We start from the raw sequence: 11,333 nt of genomic DNA on the forward strand, positions 1-11,333 counted from the left end.
AATTGGGAAGTAAGTGTGGAAAGCTCTCAGAGTGCTGTAAGACCCCAAAATGATCTGGTATTTAACAAAGGAAGTTATATTCAAGGTGATGATTCTTTGCCAATGGAAAGGCAGATAGAAATTGCACAAAAGGCCTCTCATTCCCCTAACATCCAGTTCGGTTCATTTTTTATCTCTCCTGAAGGACCCTCTTTCTTTAACAATAGAAGCCTCAATCTTTTATCTAATAAAGAGTCACAATCTACAGACAATTCACAAGGCCCGTCTCACGCAGGTCATGAAATTCACTTCAGAGAGCCCTTCTATAAAAAAGCTTCTAACGCTTTTAAAAGTCTAAGGAAACACAGAGACTTGTTATTACGAGACGAGAAAATACAAGAAGATTCTCAGGCTAATAACATGACATCCATACATAATGATGAATCAACATTACCATGCGAAAAAGGTGAGCATGAAACTTGTAGCATGTCTGAAAAGCTCCTTGGAACATATGACAAGATTTCCACCATGAAAACACTTCCTTTTCCTAAATCTGATGGCAACAAAAACTTACCAAGCATTAGCACAGAACGTGGTGCAAATAATCAACAAGAGACAAAAAATTCTGATGTTGAATTGCGAGAAAAATGTACTGCAAAATATGATACCCAGTTTGAAGGTTTAGAGAATGAAAGCAGAGGTGTAAACACTATTTCAAGATCTCTGTCCACTAAGTTTCCCAGGATTTCTTCCTTCAACATTGCAGAGAATTCTTCAACAGAAAAGGAAATTCAAGAATGTGGGTCACGTGAAAAAGTCAAGGATATCCCTGTCTCCAGTGCAAACAAGAGAAATAACTCCTCATTTGTGAAACAACCACAGGCACTTCTCAAGTTAAGGTTCAAAATGAACGACAGCACTATACAGAAACAAGATTTAAGCCAAAAGTATATTCAGACCAAAGATTGCTCTGGTTCAGATATCATCTCAGGTACCCTTGCCAGTAAGGTGATGATCCCAACAGGTACCGAGGAGTTCATAGAATTTGTAAGCTCTCCAAACCACCTTCATACCATAGGTGAGTGTTGCGAGTCACGTGAGAATGAAGAAAAGGTCCAAGCAAATAACGAGGGCTGTGAAAAACTTTCCATAAGCAGGAAAAGTACACACGAAAAGGGCAGTTCACAAAAGGGAGTCCAGACATTTCTGATACGAGACTTACTTGCCTGAAATTTTCAAATGGGTTCTGAATCTACTGGCAGTGTTGAACAAAAGCCTTTGGAGTATTTAAGCCCTTATTTTAATGAAAGACCCATTCTCCAGATGAATTAGGAAACCTACAAAGTCACTAAAAAGTTAAGCTATCAATTTGGAGCACAAAATCTCTGGAACTAACTTGCTTAATCACAATTTGAACTCATGGAGAAATATCGACATGACTGAAATCTAACAAAAACCCAGAGTAAGATAACATATCATTAAAACAAGGATAAATAAACTCAAAGATAGAATGTCATTAAAACAAATAACTGAACTAAGAAAGAAGCAGCTACTTTATCTATGACCTCAAGATCTACATAAGGAACACATTGGTTAAGATATGAAACGTCTCTACTGAAATTCAGAAAAGTACCTTTTTTGGAGACTAAAAACACGCTGACAGTACAGCATTAAGGTGCATCATTCTTGTGCTATTCAGACCTTCTTTTCAAGACACTTTTCTTTCCTTGGGTGTTATACTGGCATGACTTAACTGATTTCATGAACTGCATTTGAATCAAAAGGTTCCTGCAAAGTCGTTAACCGTTTAGTAATTAATCATTCTTTCCTTCCTAACTCTCAGCAACTGGATAATTTCCACATACAATACACAAAAATACCAAAAAAAATCAGTACAAATTTATTAAATACATGAGACACACTGCTTTTTAGCTTTCTTATCATCGTGATGCATCTGTTGACAAGTTTTTCTCATTTAATTGTTCTTTAAAGGAAAAAACCTGATGCATCTCACCCTGAAGAAGGCAGCAGCAATGAAATTGGGATAAGCAAGAAAATAGTCAAGAATAAAGACAAACAATAACCTATTTGGTAACAAATGAATCCAAAGATGTACAGATGTAGACTCAAATTTCCACACTCTGGTACCACCAAAGATCCTATGAGGGTATTTTGAAAAAGCCAATGTGACCTCATAACATTTGAGCATGATAACCTTCCGAATGTGCTAGCTTAGTCATAGTTATCAGCTGTTCTTAAGTGCACTGCAAGTGTTACAGGAAAAATTAAGTGTCATAAAATTTGAGGGAGTTAATATGTTGAAAAGGTTATCAGGCTTAGTTGAACAGTGCTGGACACAATTTCCTATACTTTTGTAAATCATTGCTGTATGCATTATTAAATATGATGGAGCTTACATGAAGAGGAGCCAGGAAACCTCTTGTCTCTTGTAATATGTTCATCATAGGCAAAATAAAGGATGAATATTCATGCATTTTGTTTCAATTACTTGAACAATTCTGTTTTGTTACAGTGAACAATTCAATAGATATAGAGACTAATGGCAGCAGACTAATGACTATTAGCATTAAAAGTGATCTCAAACAGAATATTATGTGGTCTAGTCGTCCAGATGTTTATCAACTTTAATTTTACTTATCAACAGATTATGTGCCTCACAGATACTGCACAGTTCTCAGTGTGTTTGATTCTAGGTACAGTATCTGTCATTGCCTAACGTTACCTTCGACAAAAGTTTACATTTCATTAGTTTACCACAAAGAACACACCCAATTCAGCATTTGGAGAAGTCATTTTCAACAATAAGCAGAACAATGTTGCAAGTTGCCAAAGTAAACACAGCTCACAGCTTCAATTCGAAAACTGAAATATAACTAACTCCAGCCCATCTTTGGTGAAACAAATTAAAGTTCTCCATAATTGAATCCAGTAATATACTATTTATCACTAACAGATAATAATGGAAATGGTTAACCAACTTTAAGGACAGACCAGAACTACTTTCAAAGACCTTTGTGACTAAACAGTCTCAGACTGACATTCCTCTTCCTTAAATCTTCATCTTGAGTCACTTTCTACCAAGTTATTTTCCATTAAAGATACATTATAAAGATCCTGGAAAACCTTAATACTTGAGGTAGTAAAAATCTGGATTAATTTTCCCATTATTCCATTACTATCTTGTCTTTATTACCACCATTAATCCATTTTGCCCATTTTGGTTTCTAAATATTCTTGTTTTCCATGAGAAAGTCATGTAATAAGACATCCAAATCTTCATCCTTCCAGTGCTCTCTATGACTGCTGAAAAGATAACTTTCAAATCCTTATAAAACTATACAGATTCTAGATACCTGATTACTGCATGCAGAAAAAACTGGGTGATGTATTGTTCCTAAAATCTTACAGGTTATATTCAAGAGAACCTCGACAATGGGTTCAATTTTGTATTGTACTACATTTTTTAAGTGTTTTGATATGTATGGTCTGATTTCCTTATTTGGTTCTATTTTTATGTTTTGGGGGTAAGTTCTGCTCATCTTACTTTACTTCTGCTACTTTCAATGACTAGCGAATTTTACTTTACATTTACCATTCATTTTATTGTCTGTCTGAAAGACATTTCTCTTGATAGCTATCTCTTTTCTAAGACATTATTAAAGGTTTAGTGGTGATACTGGTTATGAGAACTAGGAATGCTGACCAATTATGGTTCCCAAAATGGGAGTCAAAATGGATCAAATTTTGGTCAGAAATCTAGTTGAAACTTCTTGTCATTTTATCTTCATATGCCTATAGTCCCATATGCGACTGAATTATTTGGAGGGGAGGAGTCTTCAGAATTTTCTATAGCTATGCAGAAGTCAAAATTTGGGTTAAAATTCATCCAAGTATTTCTCCACGCATACTACAAAGCTACATTTACAAGATAGATGAACCCCTCTTTTATATCTAGACAAACATAATACTGTATTCCTGGTTTCTCAAGGATCATCAGTTTGTCAATCTCAGGTCAAGCACTTGGTAGTAGTTTGACATCAGACCATTTCCTTGCTCAAGCACATCAGCTACTGGAATTCTATGGGTGAAGAGGCATGATCAGAGATGTATTCAAAGTTTCTCAGGGGTTGACATCTAATGATTAATCTTGACAGGGTAAGAGAGTGGGAAAGAGGTAAGAAAGCCTCCACTAATTTAGTTCTGAGCAACTACTTGTGGCCTGGTTACAAGTCAGTGCTAGGAATCTGGGGTTATGTAAAAATGTTCATGATGGTGATGAAAGAAGTCACTTCACTTGGATCAGACTCTATTTTCCAAGTGGCAGGAACTTACTCTATGAGAGTCATGCATCCTTCCTCCTTGTAAATGCCTAAACTGGCCACCTAGCATTTATTGAAGTATATACCAAGGAATGTTATGTGCAGTAGTTCAGGTAGGACCATACCTCTTTACCTATTAGCAAATTACACACAAAAAACCAAAATAAGTCAAACACTGAATGGTGTCCAGTATAACATCACAGAACCCCTACATTTTCCAGTCTTCATACTGCACTGGAATATCCAAACCACCACCATTACTACAGGAATTACAGGGTCCATGAATGTTATCCAGACATGGCTCGAAGATCAATAATTCTGTACGAAAGAAAGACAACTCAGCAGACACCAAGTTTTATTTTTACTCAAAAAATTTACTGCTAAAATGAGCTATTGAATTATCTAGTACATAACTTTCTTGACAAAGTTATCTTACACTTTTCAAATTAGACCTTTTACAAAGGAAAACCATTACCAGATCTTGAGTTCTAGAATGTCAATTTTAAAACTTATGATGTATGATTTATGGCTTAAAGCCAGCGATTCTACAAGAGGCTTTTTAATTCACTACACTAACATACCAATGCATTGAGAGTTGATAAATAAGAATAATGCAAGCATGATTAGCACATGTACCTCAGCTACATTTTCAAAACAAGTTAGCTCGTATAAAGCAATAATATTCCTAACTTTTTATTTTAAGAGTATTTTACTATAACTTGCCATCGTTTTCACTCACAAGTCTTCGTTTTTTATCTCAAAAGTATCTGATTCGGATAATGCATCTTCTTTCTTCAAAATGCTGTCATCTGAGGAGCTGGTGCTTTCCTCACTTTCTAAACACAAAGGGTCCTTGTCACCCATCTCTGCCTCATTATCACTGTCTGGAAGCCATTCACTTTTCTCCTCTTTCAGTGTCACCAAAAGGTTACTCAGGGAGCCATCTCCTGTTCTTTCTTCGGAGATGAGCGAGTCTTCAAAATGAATTTTGGCATGCTTTCTAAGGTATCCTCTCCCTTTAAAGCCTTTTCCACAAACCTTGCAAGTGTAAAATTTCTTTTTCTATGAATTTCAACATGTCTGTTAAGAGTCCCTTTTCACTGAATCCTCTCCCACATTCTACACAAACAAATGGCTTCTGACCTGTATGAATCCTCATGTGCTTGTTAAAATGACTCTTTTCACAAAAGCCCTTCCCACACTCAGTGCAAGTGAAAGGTTTGTTTAATGCATGAATACCCATGTGAACTTTCAAGTTGCCTTTTTCTCCAAAGAATTTTCCACACACAGTACACATGAAGGGTTTGTCCCCAGTGTGAATTCTACTGTGTCTTTTGAGAGTCCCCTTCTCAGTAAATCTGCCACCACATAATTTGCACGAGTACGGTTTGTCCCCTGTATGAACTCTGAAATGCTTATTAAGACTACTTTTTCCATAAAACCCTTCCCACATTCATCGCACCTGAAAGGTCTGTCGTTCGTGTGAATTCTAGTATGGACCTTCAGATTGCTTTTCTTGCTGAAAGCTTTCCCACACTCACTGCAAGCAAATGGTTTGTCACCTGTGTGCACTCTGGTATGCACTAGAAGATTACGTTTCTCGCTAAAACCCTTCCCACATATTTTACAACTGAATGGTTTCTCTCCTGAGTGAGTTTTATAGTGCTTCTTTAACACACTTTGTAATAAAAAGCATTTTCCACACTGGGGACAAGCCAACTGATTGCCACCAATGTGAAGTTTCATGTGTGCATTTAGATTTCCTCGTTTAACAAACATTTTTCCACAGTCCACACAAGCATAGGGTCCCTTTTCACCTGGAAGTTCCATAACGAATTTTTTCTTAGGATAAATGACTTACAGTACTTCACTATTCTCAGCCAAGTCCTTACTACCATGGAAATGGTAATGGTACTGACTACAGTCTCTGTTCAAGAATAAATTAAATGACAACATACAGCACAGAATACAACAATAATAACAACAAAACTCAAGTGAGCATAAACAATAAGGGGCCAACGAACACAGATTTAAATCACAAGCAAAATAACAATATAAAATGTGCACAAATGTTCTAGAAAATATTATGTTTGAAAATTATCACAGCTGATACAAAACCTTACTTCAATACAGTTTGGAATTACACTACAAATACGTTTGTCAATATGCTGTCAAATTTTACAGCATTAATCATACGAAGATGATAACCACAAGGAACAAAAGTGATCCCTTATCACTACAAATACACAATGAAGTCAAACAGACAATAATTAATAGTCACGAAAAACATCACAATTTGGGGACATTGACTCTTAACTATACTTGAACTTTTAACTATACTTGAACTTTTAACATCACTTTAATGGGCTATTGCTCATGTTAACACCAGTGACATTTATTTTCTTCATAACAAAAATGTAATGTTGCATTACACTAATCTTCAAAAAGTAAAATCAAGAAAAACTAATAAGCAAATGCAAAAACTGAGTATTTGGCACACTTGAATTTTCATAGCAAAAACATCAAACTTTAATTTTCCATTTTTCTACAATGATGAATCCTGTATTCAAATCGTCACATAAACTTGAGGTATAAAATTAAGTTAGGAGAAAATGTAAAAATAAAAATGAATCTTGTGGAAAATTTACAATTTCTTCTGGCTTATAAAAATTTGAAGTATATCACAAGAAAAGACTACTGTACTGTACTCTAAACCCCATCATATTAATGATCTTACCCTTTTGTATTAATCATCTTACAAAGTCGATAATAGCTGTGATGTTAATACCCTCTATTGAACTTGAATACTGCATTCTCCAATACTTAATTTGAGTACTTCATTCTCATAGGACTCTTTGAGGATGCTACCTCTGAATTTCACCTGGAAAAAAGAAAACATTTTATATGTACATGAGATTACATCAAACAACTCATCAAAAGATTATGAAATATTAGGCAATACACTAAATAAGAGTAATCTGGTTTTTAAAACGATATTCAGGATTTATAGTATATAAACCACAGCTGTTTTGTACAATATTCATGGTTTGCAGTATATAAACCACAGCTGTGTTGTATAAGTGCCCTTATTATGCAAGCTGACTTGATTATGGAGGTGTTTAGACAGTTAAAAAAATAAAACATGGAAACTAAAATATGATGAGAGAGGATTAAAAGGAAAGTGTTATAAAACATACCATCTTAAAAGTGGTAAATGGAATCTGGTGAAATCAGGTATACAAAAGACAGCAGAAAAAGTATGTGGTGTGCTATAAGAAAAGAGATAAAGAAAAAAAACAACGGGTAACTGAAGAGAAGACGAGAGCCTTTATGTCCTGGCAGAGGTTAGGCAGGAAAGAGGATAGGTGTAAACAATGAGAAGAGGAGTTAGTTAGTTATAAATGATTTGTTTCACAAGACCTCTGAATCCTTTTAGGGTTCTTCTCGGGCTGGGAAAAAAAAAAAAAGAGGGAGGAAGAATACATAAAAAATTAAAAAATTAAATCATTAATTTTTAAATTTTTTATGTATTCTTCCCCCGCCTCTTTTTTTTTTTGGGGGGGGGTAGGGGCAAAGATCTGAATGGAATAAAATCAAAATCTCAATACTGTACAGCAGATTGAAAAGGGAAAACATTCAGAATAACCAAGTGGCTGAGAGACATCATATATGTGAAAGGGGTAAGGTATATAAAACTAAAAATGGATAAATCACAGCTGAAAAGAAAGCAACAATGGTATAATGGAGACAAAATTTGGGAAAAGAATGAATACAAAATGCTTGCCTTGTTGCAAACAGCCTCAGAATGTTTCTCTCTCTCTCTCTCTCTCTCTCTCTCTCTCTGGGGGCTGTTGGCTAACCTCCAAGCATGAAAATGAAAGATGTCCAAGTGACTCAACCCTCTGGAATACTGTTGACTGAGGAGCTTCATCCAAGACAGGATGCTCCTGGGACTGTCAGTCAATGAGGACAGAAGATCCGAAAATCACCTCTGCTCTAGCTAAGGCAGGTAACCAGAATCACCCATAGTGTTCTGAGAGTTCCATATCTTCCTAAGAACCTGCCTGATGAGACAAAATGGTAGAAAGGCACAGGCATCGTGGTCACTCCTTACATGTAACAGTGCACACCACAATACTGCAGAATATCAGCAGCTTGGAGTTAAAGCTTGTCACAGAGTCACCATAGGAATATCCACAGATGACAAAGGGCCATGCAAATACCTAAGTTCAGCAACTACTGTAACAGTATGATCTGCTTCCTCCTACTGAGACTATTGCATATCATGTTGTGCCTTCCTGGCACAAACCCTGGGATATTCCTACGCTGTTGTTGCTCAATCAGCTGCTGTCTGAAAATCCTCAAAAAGAGGTAATGAGAACCTCGCCTTTTCTGTTGCAAGATGAAACCAATACAATAAAAAAACTCACTTTAAAACATTTGTAAGCAAAGATTACTTAATTGCCACTGCATTTTGTATGGATTCAAATATGCAATAACTGTGAATAACAAGAACAATATGTGAAAATATTAATTTCTTCATACAAACTCACCACTTATGATTACACTTTGTCACAAATACTTTTGAATTCTTCAGTTCCTATCCAAAGAAAGGAAGAGAATGGCAGGCAGTTCCCAAAGTTTCCAGCAGCAGTCACATTCATTCTTCATGATGTGCAATTCATGAACTGTGAGAAATTAGTGATGCTGCATCACATACCCATTACAGTAGCACTCACTTTAGAAGTGACTGACTGAGTTCCTAAAGTCCTTAGATTTGGCTACCTGAGACCTGAAGGATTTGCTTGAAAGAACTCTGAGGCAAAACTTTCTTTCAAGGATATAATGTACTGGGCACTGTATTTGAGCAACTCACTTTAAAAAATCAACTGATAAACAATATAAGGTATTGCTTATATCGTATTCAGTTTTACCATTCCAAAGTCTAAATAGGATGTTTAAGTAATGAAGAAGATGACTTGCAGAGTTTGAAGTCGCACCTGCAAACAAAAGGCCTATAATTATGTTAATCATCACTCAGTAACATCACTCAAAATAGAGCTCATTACTATGTATGGCAACTTAGCATATGGAGAACAGGTGCAAAACACCTGTAACAACATACCTCCTAAATTACTTAATTTTCTACCTACTTACCATATAACCCAATACTGAGCAGGGTTGTTTTATAAACTACTGTATAAATTAATGCTAATTATAATTTGTAATTCTTTATATTACCATAAATGAATAATCACAATTCTGATTTTATCATTCACTGACATGAATCAGAAGTGGGGAAACACAAAATAAGTAATTTTCCTCAATAATTTTGGTCAAAAATGTACAAAGCAATATGAAATTAATCTGTCAAAAATTAACCACAAGTGTTCTGTAGGGTAAATTCAGGATTACACAGACTAATAAGTAAGCCTATGCTAAGTCAAATTAGGCCTATTTATGATACAAAATGAATGGAAAAAAGAAATGATTCCTCAGTTAGAAAAAAAAGTGTCAGGGTGCTAGAAATACAAAACCTAGCTTATGACCTAGCCTACACACTAGGCTATTCCTAATAAATTTTGGACAAGTCACCTAACATCCATGTTGAGTGATGTGAAGTTGAGTGCAATAATAGACAGTCTTCTATAGGTTATGTTTTCATGTTAAATATTTACATTAATGCTGTTTTCAAAAACTAGTAACACATAGTATTTCTGACAGTTTATAATAAATCTCATTTAAATCTATATGAAATAGGCTATTTGGTTAACCCTGTACAGCATACCATTATTTAAAGATAGCATGAGGCCAAACCAGAAACAGTTTTTGGGTTGGGGAGCAAATGCAGAGTAGGGTTTCAGGGCTACCGTAGGCCTAGTAGACAATTCTGAGGGAATATAACCTAACCAGATTTACCTTTACCTAACCTAACCTCACACACCTTATCCTAAACTGGTCAGGGGAGGCGGGGGGGGGGCATCGCCCCTTTGACACCCCCCAAAGTAATTCGTGACCTGGTAAAACTTTACCGATTCCCGCCAGTTACTGCCCCCCGGCCAGGTCAGGGCCCGTCGCCCTAAGTTAGGGTCAGATAGGTAAGATCTGGTTAGGTCAGGACCTAGCATTATAGGAAAGGTTATGTCTATTCCTGTATGAGAAACCTGTCCTGGCCGACGACTGGCGGGAATCAGGCAGCGCAACGAAAATAAAGTTTTACCCATGACCCTCTACTCTGTATTCTACCCTGGGTTGGGAAACGATACCGAGACACTGAAATACAGTGATCTAACCTAACTTACGATATTGGGTCTTAGGCCTACTTGACAGGGGGCGAAGCACTTTCTCCCCTTAAGTGAAATTTGGCATCCTAAGCTGGGTTAGATAAGGATGCATCCTAATATTTCTCTCGTTTTAGTTTCTATAAGCCATCGACCGTTGTCCTCTATTAGACCTAAGCCTATTGTCGGACCAGGGGGGTGTGTCCTGGGGCTAGGATATTGGTTTAACCAGCAACTTCCGACGGAAATGAATGACAAATCCGTCAAAATCTCATCAAAACAAAGAAAACATATAAAATACATATAATTTTTGGTAATGTAATTTCTACCAAATACGTTATTCACAGGCAAGGCAACAGGCCTACTTTCCCGACTACTTACCGGTAACCCTAGTTTTCTGTAGGCCTAGCCTAGTCTCCACAACTATACTTGGTGGCCTATTTATGCACACGTCTCTAATATACAGTCTTCAGACTTCGACTCTATCAGTATTATCGATGATTACCTAAAATCTGACTAAATAAACTTAAATGTAACCTGATAACCACTCGTCACTGACAGGTCATTTACCTTAATGACAGTCCGAGTCTGACAAGCATACAAATTTGTTTACATTTTCTTCTTCTTCCGTTAGGAAGCCAGACCTTCAAGTCAGGTAAAGGACCCAAGTAAAATGTTAAAAATTGATGGAAGATCACGCAAGAAACTGAACATTGGGGTCATATGCGATAAA

General features: G+C 36.3%; 3 protein-coding genes across 4 annotated transcripts in view; 1 reads left to right on the top strand and 2 right to left on the bottom strand.

Moving 5' to 3' along the window:
- Positions 1–1,598, top strand: part of LOC136826331 (uncharacterized) — a 20,022-nt gene extending 18,424 nt beyond the window's left edge. Inside the window, exon 3 of the mRNA XM_067083584.1 lies at positions 1–1,598. This exon is cut by the window's left edge and continues 1,292 nt beyond it. Coding sequence (XP_066939685.1) covers positions 1–1,209 — 1,209 coding nt within the window. The 3' untranslated portion in view covers positions 1,210–1,598.
- LOC136826176 (uncharacterized) overlaps positions 1–11,264 on the bottom strand; it is a 36,597-nt gene extending 25,333 nt beyond the window's left edge. For both annotated transcript variants that reach the window (XM_067083226.1, XM_067083224.1), the window contains exons 1-3: positions 10,982–11,264; positions 7,057–7,200; positions 1,613–1,767 (exon numbers count right to left, since the gene is read on the bottom strand). The gene's annotated coding sequence lies outside the window, so the exon portion shown is untranslated. The remainder of the gene's footprint in view (positions 1–1,612; positions 1,768–7,056; positions 7,201–10,981) is intronic.
- On the bottom strand, positions 3,994–5,772 carry LOC136826332 (gastrula zinc finger protein XlCGF49.1-like). The gene is made up of 3 exons (XM_067083585.1): positions 5,358–5,772; positions 5,059–5,275; positions 3,994–4,078 (listed from the first exon to the last, which is right to left on the bottom strand). The coding sequence occupies exons 1-3, from the start codon at positions 5,770–5,772 to the stop codon at positions 3,994–3,996; spliced, it is 717 nt and encodes a 238-aa protein (XP_066939686.1).
- Positions 11,265–11,333: the final 69 nt, after the last annotated feature.

Source organism: Macrobrachium rosenbergii, chromosome 40 (assembly GCF_040412425.1).
Source record: "Macrobrachium rosenbergii isolate ZJJX-2024 chromosome 40, ASM4041242v1, whole genome shotgun sequence".
NCBI classification, from domain to species: Eukaryota; Metazoa; Arthropoda; class Malacostraca; order Decapoda; family Palaemonidae; genus Macrobrachium; species Macrobrachium rosenbergii.